This window comes from Mastigoproctus giganteus, chromosome 6, assembly GCF_048544385.1.
Source record: "Mastigoproctus giganteus isolate SK-2022 chromosome 6, ASM4854438v1, whole genome shotgun sequence".
Taxonomy (NCBI): Eukaryota; Metazoa; Arthropoda; class Arachnida; order Uropygi; family Thelyphonidae; genus Mastigoproctus; species Mastigoproctus giganteus.
Window position 1 is genome coordinate 185,687,584 of NC_143580.1, and position 18,380 is coordinate 185,705,963.

General features: G+C 37.8%; 1 protein-coding gene across 1 annotated transcript in view; it reads left to right on the plus strand.

The window, feature by feature from the left end:
* The window catches only part of LOC150084808 (uncharacterized), a 45,407-nt gene extending 31,235 nt beyond the window's left edge, over positions 1-14,172 (plus strand). The window contains exons 2-3 of the mRNA XM_090375559.1: positions 5,462-5,563; positions 13,523-14,172. Coding sequence (XP_090231685.1) covers positions 5,462-5,563; positions 13,523-13,627 — 207 coding nt within the window. The 3' untranslated portion in view covers positions 13,628-14,172. The remainder of the gene's footprint in view (positions 1-5,461; positions 5,564-13,522) is intronic.
* Positions 14,173-18,380: the final 4,208 nt, after the last annotated feature.

Consider the following 18,380-nt stretch of genomic DNA (forward strand, 5'->3'; position numbering starts at 1 on the left):
GGGGGGGGAACTTGAAAACTTCATCGTATTAGAAGCAGAATTCAACTGAATCCCCCCCCCCCCCCAGTGTTCCTTTTCTTAATCTTGTGGGGATTACGCATATTCAGGGGTCAAAACGTTAGAAACAGAGTAAAATCTAAAAATAGTAAAATTTATATCTAAAAATACGAGTAACTCAGGAACATATAATTTTATATAAATATGTGTATAAACTTACATTTGACAAGCTTCCATTTACACTGCATATAAACCAATATTGATAGCCCTCTTATGTACCAATGTTACGCCAACGGTTATGATTTGAAGGCATTAGGGTCAGAATTATGACGTGGATGTGATAGAATTTGAATTGTTTTTAACTTAACAAAACTAATATGATTTTAATATGTCGTGATCTTTATTGTAATTTGAACCCATTAGGATTTGAATTATGATTTGAATTCATTAAGTTTGAATTATAATTTGAACGAATTAGGGTATGATTATGATGTGAATGTCAGAATTTGAAATATGATATAGATATGTTAAAATTTATATTATTTTTGATATATCAAACTTGCAATTATGATTCGAAAATTTTATGATTCTCGGTGCAATTTGAACGTCGGCATTTTCATTATATATTTGAATGTTAAGATTTGAATTATAATTTTAGTGCAAGGATTTGAATTTATACTTTTTCAATTATGATTTTAACACAATACGGTTTGAATTATTATTTTAAAGTATTACTGTTTGAATTATGATAACTACGTGACGAATTATGTTTTCGACGTATTGAAATTGCAATTACGATTTGAATGTATCGGTGTCTTTGTTGTGACTTGAACACTTTATGATTTTAATTATAATTTGAATGCGTTACGTTTGAATTATGATTTGAACGTGTTAGGGTTTCAAGAACGATACGAACTTCAAATTTGATTAAGTTCTGAACATATCAAAATTTCAGTTATATTTGAATTTTTATCTTTATTGTGACTTGAACGTGTTAGAGTTTGATTTGAATTAAGTTTTGAATGCATCAAAACTGTATTTATGATTTGAATACGTACATTACTTTTGAATTGATTTGTATGTGTTAGGACATATTGATTTGACAACAACTACTGTTAGGAGGAAAACGAATTAAATTAAATTAATTAAATTTTTAACCTATCGAAATTGTAAAGTTTTCATAAATGTGTCGGTATTTTTATTGTGCTCGGATTTAAATTACAATACGGATGTTCCAAAATTTGAATTAAGTTTTGAATTTATCAAAATTTTAATTATGGCTTTAATGAATTAGGACTTGTGATTTAAATGTATTAGGACTTGATGGTATCGTTATTTAAATTATAATATTCTATAAGAATCTATATATATATATAAAACTCTTTAGGTATGCTGCCAAAATTTTCCAACTGCTAACCGTTCACGCGGTTCACCTCGCATGACCACCATACCAGGCATTCCTTATTAATTTTTGTACTAACGTTTTTAGACTGAAGAAAGGCAACCTATGCCTGAAAGCTATTAATGCACGTTTATTTAATCTGTCTTCAATTTTAATAAACCGTTCTGTGTAAAAATGGCTGAACAGTAAGAACTTTAAGAAAATGTAGAAGACATGCTAATGAAACTTTAGAGGAGAGATCTAATTGACTAAGAGACCGAAACGAGACTCTACGACTACAAAGACGGACAGAAAACATTGAAGAAAGAGAAGCAAGATTGGAAATGAGAAGACGGGCGAAACGCCGTAGGATTAATCAAATAGAAGTAACTGATGTGAATAATTAACAAGCTGTAATTAATGTGGAAGAGCATGACATATGTGTTACTTATTTGTGGAAATATGTGTTACAACTGTGAGTATTGCGATGCAAGATATTGTGGGGACATGAGTTAAACACATCGAATCAATACACTAAATGCTGTCATGATGGAAAAGTTTCACTTGACCCACTGTCTGAGACACCTACTCTGTGTATTGCGAGAGCTACTTACAGGGGATACACGTGAAGCAAATAACTACAGAGAACATATACGAGAATACAAATCAGCAATGGCGTTCGCATCGATGGGCGCAGAGATTAAATTATCGCCTGGAAATGGTCCATACTTTTTTAGAATACACAGCCAGATTTACTGTTTGATCTCACCGCTATATCCAAACAAGGCAAATAAGTCAGGGTATGGACAACCTATTTTCGATTCTGCTGAAGCAACAACAAGAAAACGGCTTGGAAAATAATCAAACCAATGGTGTATGGCCCAAGTAATGCAACAATTGGACGAGATGCTACGACCAGTTAACCCATTTGCTGAGTCTATAAAACCCAGGGCAATCCAACAATGAATGTGCGCATGGCATTTATAGAAGACCCGGACTTAGACAAGAGATGATATAACGCACCTACATCCAAAACGGAGGTTGCTGCAATATTTGTTGGAGAAGAGGGGGAACCACCGGCAAATAGAGAGATATGCATATATTCCACGGGTGACTGCTGCAGAATTATATCACCGCTAAACAAGGATGGTGAAGACTGAAGGATCTAGATTGAACTATTTAGGCCATAATCAGAAAGATGGCGTATGTTACGCCGGCTACAACTAGTAGAAGCATAAATGTTCTGTACTTCAACAAGTGCAACTGATTTTAATAATTCCAACACACATGCACGCACTTGTTTCTGTGTACTGGAAATAAATAACGCAAAGTATAGAATACAAATATTTGTCTATTATTTTGCCTTTTAAATAAATTATACGAATACATATGTTGCCATTTCAGTAACTCAAAGATATACAAACGTTCTAGAACGCGTTTCCCACCACCGTTTTCAAAAGTGACTGGAAGCAAGTTTAATACTGCTCTTAATAAGCTAAACAACCTTTGTTTCCATGGTAAAGCTACCATTCCACAAACACAAACAACGCAAACGAACGCCAGACGTCGTTTGGAGTAGTGCATTCGCCGTTGATCATGGGATGTAACCCGATAGAAAAAGGTCTATGGGGAGACACATCGCACTACATTATTTGGATCTAATAGTCGAGTGAGAATTTGGACAGAGCCCGAGTAATGCTTCTTACCACTGTAAATCGCCCAAGAAACGAGATTTGTAAGAGGAATGCGATGGTTTTTTGGAGGTGAGGACGTTTTTCTTTTCTTTTTTTTGGACTGTGGCCATTGACAAGACATTAAATGACATTTTGGACCATTCATCCCCAACTACACACCACATGCGTGACATACTAATGTCCCACGGTCTTCGTTTCCTCTACAAAAATTTTCTAAACAACCAATAAATAACAAAGCCAACCACACTGTCGAGATATTTGATTGGTTTTTTAAGTACTGATATTCTTTTGAACATAAAGCCTATTGTAGCCTCATCAATTTCACCATAGTGTTGTTTATACACGATTTTTGCTAAGCGAAACTGATTAAAAACAAGTAAGGCAAATTTACTTTTGTTCAATTCCATAAGTAACTATTTGTTCAGCAGTAATAAATTTTTGCTATCATTTGTTACTACAGTATAAAGACTTAGGCGGGTAAGCGATCGAGATAATTTTTTACTATACTTTAATAGTTAGGTAACATTAACGCAGTGTGCTGCTAATTTGTCCCAAACATCAGTGTGAAAAGCAGTAAGTTACTCGCATCCGAATACTTTTGGGGTTACAGTGTAGGTTATTTTCCATAGCTGAGTTCTGTTAATCATCATGTGTGATTTATTAACAGAACCTCTCTTTAATTACAGCAGAGATATGCAAATTTGCGTGTGTGATACATGGCTTGGGAAAAGTTTTGCACATTCACTTTCTCTTGCACAATAAGCATCTTTTTACCACCTGTCTTCGAAACTGAAACAAAGAAACCGATCCTCAACGCCAAGAATAATTTCGTAGATAATCGAATATGGAGATCAGGACAAATAGTAAAGTCTGTCTTTCTTCTCCAATTACTTTGGGAGTTGGAAAACAAACCTTCCACCCGGCGATGGAACGAGCAGCCATTAAAATGGATGATTTCTATGAGATGCAAGGAACAACCGGATACGACTACCAAAAAAAGCGAGAGGGGGAAACAGGATGGAATAATTCATTCAGCATCAAGAACGCAGCAGAAAACGGAGCAGTTGCTATGGAAATGCCGAAGAGTGTAAAATAACTTAATGCGGCAACTTAGATTTTATCTCATGCAGTTTTATTCCCTTTTGCCTACACTTTTGAAGTTCTCATGGAATTTTTTTTAAATATATACCCACGCCAAAATATTAGATAGCCTGTGGAGTTATTTGAAAAGAAGGTAGCAGAGTGCATCGAACATGTAATAGGAGGGTATACTCTTACAGAAATGGGTCAACATCATCATAGCGAGGGGATCAACTGTTAAGAACAAAAGCAATACAGAGATGAAACCTATTTGTTTATATTTATAATGAAAGAAACAACGGTTAGTTAATTTTACCATTAATTAGAGGTCCAACTCTCCATTTCTGTATACAAACATCTGCAATATCTTTAACTAACGAATCATCTAGAAAAGACAGATAAGATGAGAGAGACAGAGAGTCCCTAAGGAGCTCCACGCAAACATAGAATCATGTTCCTCTTAGAAGCTTATTACTCTAGGCTTTCGAAGTCTTTCCCAGAGGACTTTGTGTATTTGTAGGTTTAGCGATGCTGCAACGACTCTAGTGATAGGATTGGAGCTAGTAAAGTGTTTATAGCCGAGAGCAGTAGAGATATTAATCAAGCGTGTATTATCAATAAGTCCCTTTGTTGTCTGCTGTAACATATCGTAATTGTACAGCCTGCAGCGACAGCTAGCGGCTCTGATTGAAGTGGCTTGTAATTCTTCGAATACTATACCATTGGTCCGAGTTCGAGAGGTATTCGAAGGTGAATGGGGGGGTTACTTAGATCTAAATTATGCTTAATTAACTTCACAGTAATAATTAGACATATAGTTGGAAATCAACACTCCTCTCGTGATTAAAGAGATTGTTCGAAATTTTGAATATTCTCTAATTTCGTTAATGTACTGTTTTCAGCGTCTACTATATATTTTATATATCTCTTATTATATTTATTTAATTTATATGGAAATTTCATAAACAAATTCGCTTAGTGGAATACATTGTAAACAATTTAACTGCTACATCTACACACGCTCACAAAATATTGGAAGCTCGTCTTATTCTATACGACCAAGAATGCCAAAAAAAAAAGCACGAATGGCACATTATTATGACAATTAATGAATGGTAAGTCTAAGTTCTCACGTATGTGCAATGATTTTATGACGTGTTATTTTAAAAATTGAATGATGTCATTAACGCGAGGAAATTTGTCTGCCCTTAGTATTCGCAAATATTGATCCTGGGTATATTTTCTAAACAATGAAGAAAAGTAAATTCAAATTGCACTGCTCCACCTTATTTTTTTTTTCTTATTTCAGGAAGGCAAGATGACGAATTACAGCATCACTTTGAAGGTCCAGCCCCAAATGTCTGATAGTGATGAATGTATCCAAAAAAACACAACGATTGCCATATTCAATGTAAGTTATGTGTTGGTGTATTCATTTCAGGTGTAGATAACGTATTGTTTGACTAAAGAAATACATTTATAGGTTTAAAAAATTATTCTTTTTATCTATATTCCACTGCAGTGAAAAATGTTTACTTCATTCATGAAGTCAGCGGAACTTTTATAAAGTACCCACAGCTATCCTGATGGAGAGCTGGCATGGTGTTTTTATTACTCTTTTTGCATCTATATTTTGGCAACCGATTTTCAATAACCTTGAAGTTATCGCTTCAGTTTTCTAGAAAACACTTAAAGGCACTTTTCTGATTTGGAAGATGGTTTTTCCTCTCAATATTTGATGAGAAAAACGGATCGAAGAGAGGATCATTCCCTAAAGTATCTTTGTATTAAGATAAACTGAAATGAGCTAAAACTAAAGCTTGTACGAGAGAGAGAGAGATGGAAGACACTAGAAAAGGGGAAAGAAATAGATAAAAAAAAGAAGAACAAAACGGAATTAAATCCATTTATAGCTCATGTTTTCTGAATCAGCAGCGCCCCTCTGCATCTCAGGTAACATTTTCTTTATAATTTGAATTTTCTGATATAGTGTAGACTCGAACCGGCAATAGAGAAACTCGTTTATGACATGCAAGCCCAGTAAGTGACAAAAGTGACGTCTAGTGACAAAAAATTTCATTATGATCAAACACGCTCGTTCGTTGTTGCAAGTCGTTTAGAAACTAATAAGTATTCTCCCCGATGCAGCTTTAATACTCCGAGCTAAAAATGCGACATTAAATTGTGTTTAGCGAGTTCTCTGACGGGTCTATTATCCCTTATGATATACAGCGTACAAAGTAGTTGCGGACGATGGGCCCTCAATTTCTTCCCATCTTCGTGGCTATTTGTATTATGGCCTCATTCAATATAAATGTCAAGTCGTTCAAATATAAACAACCCACGGCGCGTTTAGCAATTTTCTCACGAAGCATCTTCAGTAAGTCATGTTTTATGGGCCCCCATTATTATAAAAGCCTTTGTTTCCTAGCAGGAATCAAGTGGTACGAGATTATCTTCACTTTGTAACGAATATACGCTACCGAGGGTCACTAGCAGTAGAACGTCAAGATGATGTTTTGGAGAAGTTCTTTTTACAAGCTCCCTCGGGATATTTTATATCTTGTTGTCAGATAAGGGACATTACCAGCCGCCAGCTCGCTCGTGGTGATCTCTCTCTTGGCATTCTTTGGGGACACATCTTTCAGGCTTTGGTAAGTTTTATGAATCTTCTCGCAAGACTGGTTTCTTCCATTTAAGAAAGAAGTGCAACTTGGAGACTCAAATTACTGAAGATCCGATAGAGAAAAAAAGATTCTAAAAGCCCGTGTATGCCGTTGTTCAATTTAATAACGGAAGGCTGTTATTAGAAAGATCACGATAAAGATGCAGTAACTCAAAACTAAAGGGGAAAATATTAAAAATAAGTGGAAGTGCATTTTCTGGATAAATATTCCACAGTACAGACTGCGCTTTAATTTTTTTTTTATAAATAACATTTAATTTTATAGTAAGGGGGTTAGGTGATATTCCGTTTTGATTTCTTTTTTTTTCTGTTTTAACTTTGATATTTGACCTCTGAGAAATAAGTCGACAAAAATAGGTGCCGTCGTTGTATATGCATAAGAAATCAATTGACAGAAAGCACTGTGGTTTTCACGCAGTGGGGAAGTACCGACGAGAATTAGGACTATACAAAAGCTTTAGTTCCTGAAGTTACAAGGACCACAGAAATGCAAATGAAAGTCGTACACCGGTCAGTGATAATGAATTTTGGCAGTCTCGTTGTGTGGGCTTAGGAAGTACACACTGTTTCAGTCAAATAATATCGGCGTTAAGAGAGTTCCATCGGGACAACCAATGACATGTGTATATGTAGAGGACGGCACCTGGAACGTCTGTTCAACTCCACCTCGTGTCGCTGTGAAGAACAGAATCAACTGTAAAAGGGCCAGAAATGTGATTTGTGTGAAAAGTGTGCATATTCTGTTGTTGTGTTCTGTCCACTTGGCTACCCAGAAGCATCAGTCATCTGGAGAGATGACGCTGGGTACTCGTCCACACCACGGGAGGGTGGGCCAGTCCCAGTAAAGCACGTACAGTAACATATACCGGTTTCTGCAACCAGTCATCATCAACGGATCTGAAATCTAGGCGTCAACAACGAAAACCACGCTAAAAACCATTGCATATAATGAGTACTGGCTTCTTCGCTGAGTCCCTTTTAAGCACAAATTTCCACCAGTCACACACACACATCAGATATTACCAAACTACTTAATTACAGAAAAGTCACAGAACGAATCTTCACCCTCCGCTTACTCGTCTCAATTAAAATGATAGCTGGTGAAATCAATACTCCAAGTTTTTGGCAGATGTGCAAATGGAGGATCCCCCGAAACCATTAAGAGTCCTCCCCTCTCTGCAGTCTGTGGCGTGGAGGCTTAGAATAGGCGACAGATTCCTGCCCATAGAGATGCTTCACAACGTCCAGGAAATGGATGTCCATTACAAAAAGTTCATAGAGGATATATAAATAAATAAATTTTTTGTTTATATTCCGGGACGAACAAACGGTCAGAGGAGTTTACAAGATACACAGAATACAAGAAACAGCACCGTATTCAGCAGTCACGGGCTTGAATCCCGGTCATTCAAGGCACGTGTACTTATGCACCCGCGCGCCTGACCACTAGGCTACGGCGGCCTCTATCCTACCGACGATGCCTCATGAGGGAACAGCTTTCGTCTTCAGCTGAGTGACTGCCATCGTTTTTTCATAACGCTGTGTGTAACATGAAATTAAAAAAAAAAAATGTCTTTTCATTTTCCGTATTAATATATAATTTTTATATATACTGTATATGTAATTATATGTTTTAATATGTGTTTTGTAATTTTTCCTGTATTGATTAATTTTATGTTAAACATTGTTGCTGTTATGGGCATTGCATCAGGCATCCATGTAACTATTTACTGAATGCAATAAAGATATACACTGATGAGCCAAAACATTATGACCACCTACCTAATATGACGTTGGCCCTCCGTGTTGCCAAAACGGCTTAACACGGCAGGCAGGGACGCTACAAGATTTCTAAATGTGTCTTGTGGTATCAACACGTAACCAGCAGATCCTTTAACTCCTGTAAGGTCCGTGGTTGAGACGCCGCAGATCAGAGATGCTGTTCCAATAGGCAAAAGGCAATACCTTTTTTTTTTTTATGTTCTTGAGTCAGGGTGGCACCTAGGCAAATGCCTATCTCCACCTTGAACACCTGCGACAGCACAAAATCTCTGTGAAACGGCCTGAAACAAGTGTGTCAGGCCTCTTCGAACTAGCTAGCTGTCAACACCTGGGCAGCTGCCGCCTAATGCCCGTCCTAAGCTCGAGGAGCCAGGTCCGGGTCCATTATTCACTGTCAGTGCTCAGCGCACTAAAATCCCGCACTCGCCGGAAGTAGTGCAATATCGGCGGATTCCACCAGGGCAATACCTGGAAGTTTTCCTCAAATTCCGCGAACCAGTCTCGAACAATCCGGGCGGTGTGGCATGGCGCATTATCCTGCTGAAAACCGGCATCGCCAGAGGGGAAGACCGTTGCCATGAAAGGGTGTACCTGGTCAGCAATGATGTTTAGGGGAAAAAAATATATTATTTTTAAGACAACCGAATAATGAAATTCGTCTGCCGTGCTGTGTGTCTTATATCTGTTAATTGCGTGTGTTCTATGGTCGATTTGTCTGTTTTGCTGGGCGAAAAACCCCAGTTTCTGGGGACAAAACCTTGCTATATACGCCAGAGATCGACTAACTCAGCCACAGAGTGAAGAAAGCCCATTAAAGTTCCTCGCGTCATCGACCAGATTCGAACCTGGGCTTTTTCCACCCGATGTGGGGGAGGACGGTGACGATACCACTGTGCTACCGCGTAGACTGATGTTTAGGTAGGTGGTAGACGTCAGAGTGACCGGCACATGGATGACTGGACCCAGGGTATCTCAGCAGAACATCGCCCAAAGCATAACCGCCGCCACCTGCTTGTTTTCGTCCCACGGTGCATCCAGGCGCCTTCACTTCCCCAGGTAAATGACAAACACGTACCCGGCGGTCCACATGGTGCAACAGGAAACGTTATTCATCGGACCAGACAACCTTCTTCCAATCAAAGAAGGTCCAGTTTCGATGCTCGAGTGCCCATTGTAGGCGCCGTCGATGGTGAACCGTGGTTAGCATGGGCTCTCAGAGCGGCCTGCGGCTACGCGGCCTCATTTTCTGTTGGGTTCGATGTATTGTGTGGTAACACATTACTCCCGTTGTTGTTTGGGGTTTAATGGCGCAAGAGCAGCTTCGGCTATATTGCGCCTTTACTCCCGTCACCAGCATTCCTATTACCGGCGAGTTCCGCCACGGTCGCTCTTCTTTTGCCACGTACCATCCGGGAGAGCCTTCGCTGACCTCGATGAGCCGTGGTCGTCCAACACCTCGCCGGCGGTTCGTGGGTTTTCCCTCCTCAGACCACTTTTGGTAGGTACTAATCACGGCTGACCGTGAGCATCTCACCAGCCGTGCCGTTTCGGATATTCTCTGACCCAGTCATCTGACCATTACAATTTGGCCTTTGTCAAACTCGCTTAAGTCCGCTGCCTTTCCCATCTGAAGAACAAGAGTAACACTGATTAACGGAGCTCAGTATCATGTGTTTCTTATACCGTGTCCCGACCCGCGCACGCCCCGTAGTTCACCTGCAGTTGCTTCGATTTGCATAACGACTCGCTGGTCATAATGTTTTGGCTCATCGGTGTATAATTATCCTAACTCCAGCATCGTGTACTTTTCTGGCGGCTATTTTTGGATGTATTTTTGGATGCGTCAGAGTAGGTGAGCTTAATTTAGAACTACCCTCTATATTAAAAGGCTCAGAAAAACTATGCGCGCGTATGTAGTTAATTCCAAAGTTACTAAATGATTTGAAGCGACTGTTCTTCACTAAGTCAGTCAAATCTAGTAAAACCGAAAATCAGATTTTCTATTATTATGGTAGAATTACAGATTTTAGTATTAGTGTAACTAAATGATGTAAGAAAATGCGCTTTGCCAAAAAAAAAAAAAAAAAAAATCTATCATTCATATCTACCCTGGCGCCAAAAAGTGCCTCTCCAATTCCACTTTGAACTTCACCAAACTATCAAACTTGACCACCGTGGCAGGAAATTTATTGCAATGATCCATAATAAGCTGCTCGAAAGTAAATTTCATGGAACTTAGCCTTCTGTTACTTCCCAAAATTACGCATTTTTGTTTTCCCCTCGTTCTTCTCTCTGCTGCCAGTGAAGGTACTTCATGATTCGCTTCGAGGCCCTACACACCTCTATCAGGTTCCTCTCTCCTTCCAATTCTTCTGGTTGCTATACATTCTATTGATTAGCACCCTCCTTATCAATCTGGTTTCTCTTCTGTGAGCCCTTTCTAGACGTTCTATGTCTTTCTTCAAGTGTGCCCTCCGATCTGAACACAATATTCTAAACGCGGTTTCACCATTGTCTTATGCAAAGGGATAATGACATCCTTTTCCCTACTTTCGAAAGTCCTGTATATCATAGACAAGAAAACATGTGCCTTCTAGACTCGTGTTTATACTGCATGTAAAATTTCATGTCTGACCGAATTTTCCATTAGTCAAGTGAATCTTGATTAACAGAAAATCGATTTTAACGATGCATATAAACTTGTATGCTCTCAATATCGACCAATGACTAACTGCTTGCCAATTCAATTGTATCGCTTTAGAAATAGTACATTCTTTGTCTTTGATTCCCTTTAGTATTCTGTTGCATCTCGATTTAGCTCCACTTCTTGGAGTTTTTGTCTCATCTTTCCATTTGAGAGATTTTTGTATTTCATTTTTTTTCTTTCTATATCGGAAAAGCCCGCGGCTGCATTAGAAACGTGGAAGGGTTTGCTCGATTCTAAGAGCTCCTTCTCATCTCATTAAACGAGGCATCTGCTATTCCCACCTGAACCAAGCGAATATTAAATTCAAATTACCACCAGTGTCTTCCACTGAGCGGTTCGAATCATTCTGCGCCCAATTACGACATCGCAAGCAACTGGCTGTTTTCTAACAATTAGTCCGTCGTTGTTCGTGAGCGCGAGCCTAGAGACGTTATCAGGAGTCATTAAATTTAAGAGTACTGCCATAATTAGTGGCTAACAGGGAACAAGCAATACGGAAACAAAGCCATTAACCTACTCTCGGACTCCTCCAAGTCAGCAGAAGGGAACTTTCTTAGTCCACCACCACTTCATAAGCCACCAGTACGGAAAAGAAAGTCAAGTAGTTTTCAAAGAACTGCACAAAAAGAAAAGTTTAGTTCGGATCAAGGTCGAAGGGTCCAAATTGAAAGATAAAATTAGATTTATAAATTTGTACAAATTGATAAAACAATAACATGGTTAAAGCCAAATGAGGAGTTTCTCTATACTCTATTAACTGTATTTATACCCTCGTCAAAAGAATTAGCTATGTTCTCGATACTGAACTCTTTATGCAAGAAAATGGTGTGCTGTTTCATCAGCAAAATCTAAATTAAAAGTACTTTAGCCTAATATCAGCTTAATTTTCAGTCTGCGAAAGGAAAAAAAAAAAAAAAAAAATAGGGAAAACCAAAGAACTTTAAAGAATGAATGAAACCAGAGAAACCCAAATTATATAATCAATAATAATTCAGGAGTGTCATGAAGGTAGAACCCAAGGATCCCAAGTATGGTGTGTAGATTTTTCCGTCACAGCTAGAAAAGCTTTGCATCAGTGGCATTTAACCAATCAAGTTATCCAGGAGATTCTGGAGCAAACTATGTTGAGGGCATTCTCCAGATTCTGGAGTGCCACATGGGGTACTGCTCGAGTAGTGGATATCCGCCATGAATCCAACGCAAACTTAAGCGGATTGAGGTCGGGATGGCTCGTCCATGTGTTCAAGTACCCTACTCATTCTTCATATTATCAACAAGCCGTGTCCTAATGAAGGTCTTTAGAATCAATCTTTCTCCAGCTGCTGTAGCATATGGAAGGACTATTAATCTCAAGCACAACTACATGAGCTGTTCCTGACGAGGTGGTTATACCTGAGATCAGTAGTCCTCCCATATACCTAAGCAGCTGGAGAAATAATTTTGAGCACAGTCTTTGTCGAACAAAATTTTGCATGGTCTGAATTGATACGCATCTTCCACCTTCCAGCGCCTGCAGAGAACTTAGTTACGACGAAGATTAAAGACAAATAGCTGTCATCTCTCAGCGAAGTTAATGGTGGTCACCTTACTTCTTTATTTACGCACTGTCTGGTCGTCTTAAATCAATTTCAAAGTCTATCGATGTTACTGTATAACACACGAAGCACTCCATGCCAGATCCTGCGATATTTGACCATACACTCGTCTATCTAGAATTTCCCTAAATGTTGAATTCGGATGTATCATATGGAAGGACTATTAATCTCAAGCACAACTACACGAGCTGTTCCTGACGAGGCGGTTATACCTGAGATCTCAGAGAAAGTTTATTGTGATAAATCACAATAAACTTTCTAAAAGTTCATCGTTAAATAGCCCCTTAATTAAGAAAGTTGATTAACTAGGAAAAGATGAAATCGTAAAAATACGATCTCGCTTTTTCCTAGTTAATACGGAGGAATGAAAGTTCAAGTTAAAAGTGGCCTGCTTTATATCCAACATTGGATGACCTTGTTGCAGCAAAGAAAATTCTCCTATTAGGCAGATTTTTCGTTTATTACTAACTTTATAAACATTTATATAAGCACACAAGGATTTGCTATTATATCAAAATAATTGACACAGCGAGTTTCCCTAAATTATTTTGAGCAGTGTATTTGAATTATTTCTATTAATCCATTTTTATTATGTTTTAGCCTGAAATCTGTGAAGCAGATATAACAGAAGGAAAGACTGGAGGAGCGATACAAAAGACGTTATTGCGTTCTACATGTCTTCAAGTTGAAGAGCTTCAAGACTGAGCACACTTAGCTAGTCTGAAACATAGGTTATCGGTTCTGGTAAAGAACGAAGAAAAATGTGTGGTGTGTCGATGCAATGTGGGAATAGAAAGATAAAAGAAGTGTCGTATTCTTCCACCTGGAATTGATTGAAAGAATCGTTACTGTCAGGAGACGTCAAGAATTTAAAATACAACATCGTATCTTTAAAAGGGCAGGTTCTTAAACGCGGTTTAAGGATTTCATGAGAGTTATGATTTGAAGTGTATTTCATGAGTTTTAATTGAGATTAATTTTAATTTCTAGTCCAGTATTCGCAGATGGTTTGCCAACTCCCCTTGCCAGCACAATTATAAAACTGAAATTGAAAATCACATTTATTAAAATAAAGTTGAAAATATTACAACGCTATTACATAGAAATATAATGTACAGTATCTTTCCAAGATGCATAAAAAGCTGTACGAAATTTAATTTCTACACGACATGCACTATTAGTTATACGAATCTAGAGCAGTTAGTGGTCAACGGATTTCTTTCATGAGAGAAAATGTGAAAAGTTTGGTAATGATATTTCACATTGTTAAGGGAAAAGGTGAGTTTTTTTAAAGAACGGGAGGAATGAAATCAAAAAAACTGGTCTACTAGTTAAGAAATATATAGAAATGGTCTGCCCCAAAGGACGGAAATAGTCTGATCTTTTACGGAGGAAAAGAATGCATTTTATCATATCGTCAATACTGTTTATCAAAGAGCACAAATAAATTTAGCACAGATTTTCTTCCATATACATGAATATATGTATATTTAACAACTTGTAGCTGTTCTGAAACTAGTGATCTTGGACTGTCCATAAATGTTTGTTATTCTCAATGTTACTTAGAATTTTGTACAGTTATACCACATTTCAACTTTGAAATCCCATCTGCAAAATTTGTAATAGCTCATGATGTAACTGTCTAATTGAATAAATTCGAGACTTTCTATAAAATCTGTGTGGTCTGCGTATCTATATTTCTGGTTATCGTTGATATTACCGATAATTCTTGCTATCGATAATTCAGCCACGACTAAGCATTTCCCATTGTATGGTAGCATTTATTTCACGAATTTCTTAATATAAGGCCTGGTGGTAGCAGTTCTTTTTCTCATCACACATTCGCACGCGACCATACTACCAATATTATCTGTACAATCATTAGTCTTACTGACAGACGCTTTAATATTTTTAATGACGTTCTTTGCTTGTTACAGTAAAGACAAAAGTTCCCAAAGTTGGCATTAAAAATGAATCAGTAGTTTACAATCAGGCCGACAGAATGTATATTTTGTTTTCCGGTTGCTATGGCAACTTTGTGATGTCGATGGAGAAAATGGCCTTATGGAGATAAAATCAATTGCACGTTTAGATATTCGCTCAAAATTATATTTATTTAAAGATTTATTAAGGGATATGTTAAATTTCATTTTCGACATTCACCTTATTTTGTATATATATTTACACTCATTTCTTTGAAATTAAATAATTAATGTTTTAACGTTTTTTTTTTTTTTATCTCTATTGCTCCCGAAAATTTGGGCTCCCCAAATTTTCGGCAGCAATTAAACAAAAAAAAAAAAAAAAAAAACCGTTAAAACATTAATTATTTAATTTCAACGAAATGAGTGTAAATATATACAAAATAACAGATACAGCATTTATTAAATATCAGAATTTAATGTTCACTAATGTCTCAATTTCTGTATGTTCATTGGTTAGCATTCTGTTATGACTGTCAGTGTACTACACCTGTGTGCAAACCTTAAGGACCAACACTATTTCTAAAGGTTACAACCACAAAATCTTTACTTAAGATACTCTTTACTGATGAGAGTAGATTCAGTCTCAGCAGCGATTCTGGACGTCAACTAATCTGGCGAGAGGTTGGCACGCGGTATCACCCCCACAAGCATCACTGAAAGGGATCGATATGGCGGTCGAGGTGTTCTCGTCTGGGGAGGCGTTATCTTGGATGGACGTACACAACTCCAGACACTAGAAGGCGATACTGTAACCGGTGCACGCTACTGTACTGAGGTAATCTTTCCCCATGTGCGTCTATTCTGAGATGTCATTGGCCCCCAGTTCGTGTTTATGGATGATAACGCCACACCCCATCGCACTGCAGCTGTTGATATGCTTTTGGAAAGTGAGGACATTGTTCGTATGATTAGCCTGCCCATTCCACTGATCTAAATCCCATCGAACACATATGGGACGCTCTGGGGAGACGCCCAGCTGCACGTCCACACCCACCAGAAAATGTTCACCAGCTGAAGACGACGCTGACAGAGGAATGGACAATGCTACCAAAGAACTTATCAACAACATTGTTCTAAGTATGGACAGCCAGTGCAAAGCCTGTATCGACATTAGGGGTAGCCATATCTCCTACTGAGGACCACCTCTTCCCTTTATTCCATCTTTGGCAGTGATGCATCTGTATCATGGCAGCCTGTGCTATGTTGCCATTTTTGAATAAAGTCCCTCTATACCGTTTTGTTTCCGTTGTTGTTTCGGTGTTGTTTCCTTCATCATTTCTGTACTTCACGAGGTTCCTTTGGTATGCTTTTCCCATATTCAGGCCACTCCTATGAGAAGCTACAGGTGAAAACCTGACTGGTCCTTAAATTTTGCACACCAGTGTAATTGCAAATGATTGCTCAATCGATGACGCAACAAACTTTTATCAGTGAGAGTATCAAGGCAGAAAGGAAAATGGGTAAGGAAAGACTAAAACTGTTTTGAAGAACGTCACCCTTTATGAGCACGTGCCTAGTCTTTTCCATATTTAGAAGTGAATCACAGAATTTCGGCCAACGTATGAAAGGTTACTGTAATTTAGTTTTTTATATGTTTGTGAGATCACGTCCTTTGTTAAATCACTATAAAAACGATTCAGAGTGATATAACGTAGAAATATATGTATACTGCTCTATCGAAATGTTAGGGAACATATCTGAGTTCATTTTAGGGGTAATCGTGTGCTGCCTGGATTCTGCTATGTGTGTTCAGATGTTCCTAGCGATGTGCGCCTTAAAAGGTAAAGTGCAGCCATTATCAACCCACTGCAGGATGGAAGCCTCCTCAACAATTCATGCTGAGGGAAATGGACCATAATCTGCCACGCTGGTCCAGTGCCGGTTGGCAGATCGACCGTATTCAGCAGTCAGGGGCTTGAACCCCGGTCTACTCAAAGAGCGTGTGCTACTGCACTCCCGCTCCTGGCTCGGCTACGGAGGCCCTTAGTACACCTTTAATAACTCCTCCAAAGTACTCTAGTTTTTTTCTTATAGGTATATCGTACCACGTGACCCAACATCCGTGTTATTTAATTTTCTTACAACAGGAGGCGTACGAATATCGGAATGAAATGCTGTATTCTCTAATAAATTTGTAAAGCAGCGAAAAAACTTTCACAACCGCCTTTTAAAAAAGCTCTGGGATTTCAATATCCACAGAAGAAACTTAATTCACACCAACAACTTTAACACTGGCCAGTGTAAAATAAGTTTTGTCAATAGGAACATTTGTATATTAATATTTGTTTAGTAAAACCTGGTAATGATATCATTTTTAAATAAACTGTTCAGCGTAACTTCTCCAAGTAATTTGAAACTACATAACTAACAAAAAAATGGTTCAGAAATTTGGGTTTACTAAGCAAAAATGTGTTTCAGAATTCTCTTGAAATGTACCTAAAGACTTCAATACAAGGAACAATCGTGATGCAGTTAATCAGAGAAATTAAAATAAAAATCTAATAAACAGCATGTTAAACTTTGAAAGATATTCATAGAAATAGCGCATTGCTGGTGAAATGAAACATCTCTAAAATGATGACAGATCTTTTTCTTTAGCTCTATTACACTCAAAGAAGAAGGAAAATTTGTTACACAACTGGGTCCAATTTTTAAAATTGCAGTTACACAGTAATATATGAAATATGTTTGATTGTCCCTAAATATAAAAAAAGCTAACAAGTAACCGTACAAATTGGCACTGGAATACTCTCTATTAATATACAGCATCCAAGAAAAAAGACATTATCTTTTGAAACAGATGGTAGACGAAATTCGTAAGTTTAATATTGTAGTTTATGTATAGGTACACAAACAGTCACTGAAAAGATTTAGGTATGAGACTCGATAGCCGAATAAAGATCCAACCATTTCACTTAAGCTTTTCCTTTTTTAGAATTTCGGTTTTATTGAATGTCGCAATCGACGGATGTCTGGTAAAAGCAAAGCTATACAATTCTTTCTTCGGAAGCCCAAATTTCATTTCAGTAAATCTAACACACTCACCTCATGCATGGAAGGGCAAGTGAGTGTTGTGTGCGACCCTGTAGTGCTATTTGCGATATTGGAAACTCCTTTTAAACCTTAACATATCGAAAGTTCTTGTAGACTTTTAAGTTAATCCGTGCCCACTCTACGATTCAGTGTTATTGGTATACGCGACTTTTTCCAGGACTACAGTTTATTTTATTGTTACTTTTTTTTCGAGATCCGTAGTTTATTTTATCGTTAAAATAAACTTGCTGGAATTTTACAGTTCTGGCGGAAAACTTCTTTCTATTTTAAGCATCTTGGAAAATTCGCTTTTAAAAAATAAATTCATTCTTTAGATATTAATTGAATATGATTAAATATACAAAACATCAGGTCAACCCATAAGAAAAATCGTTTATTCCTCTTTATTAAAATAAAAACAGCCGCAGGGAAGCAAGAAT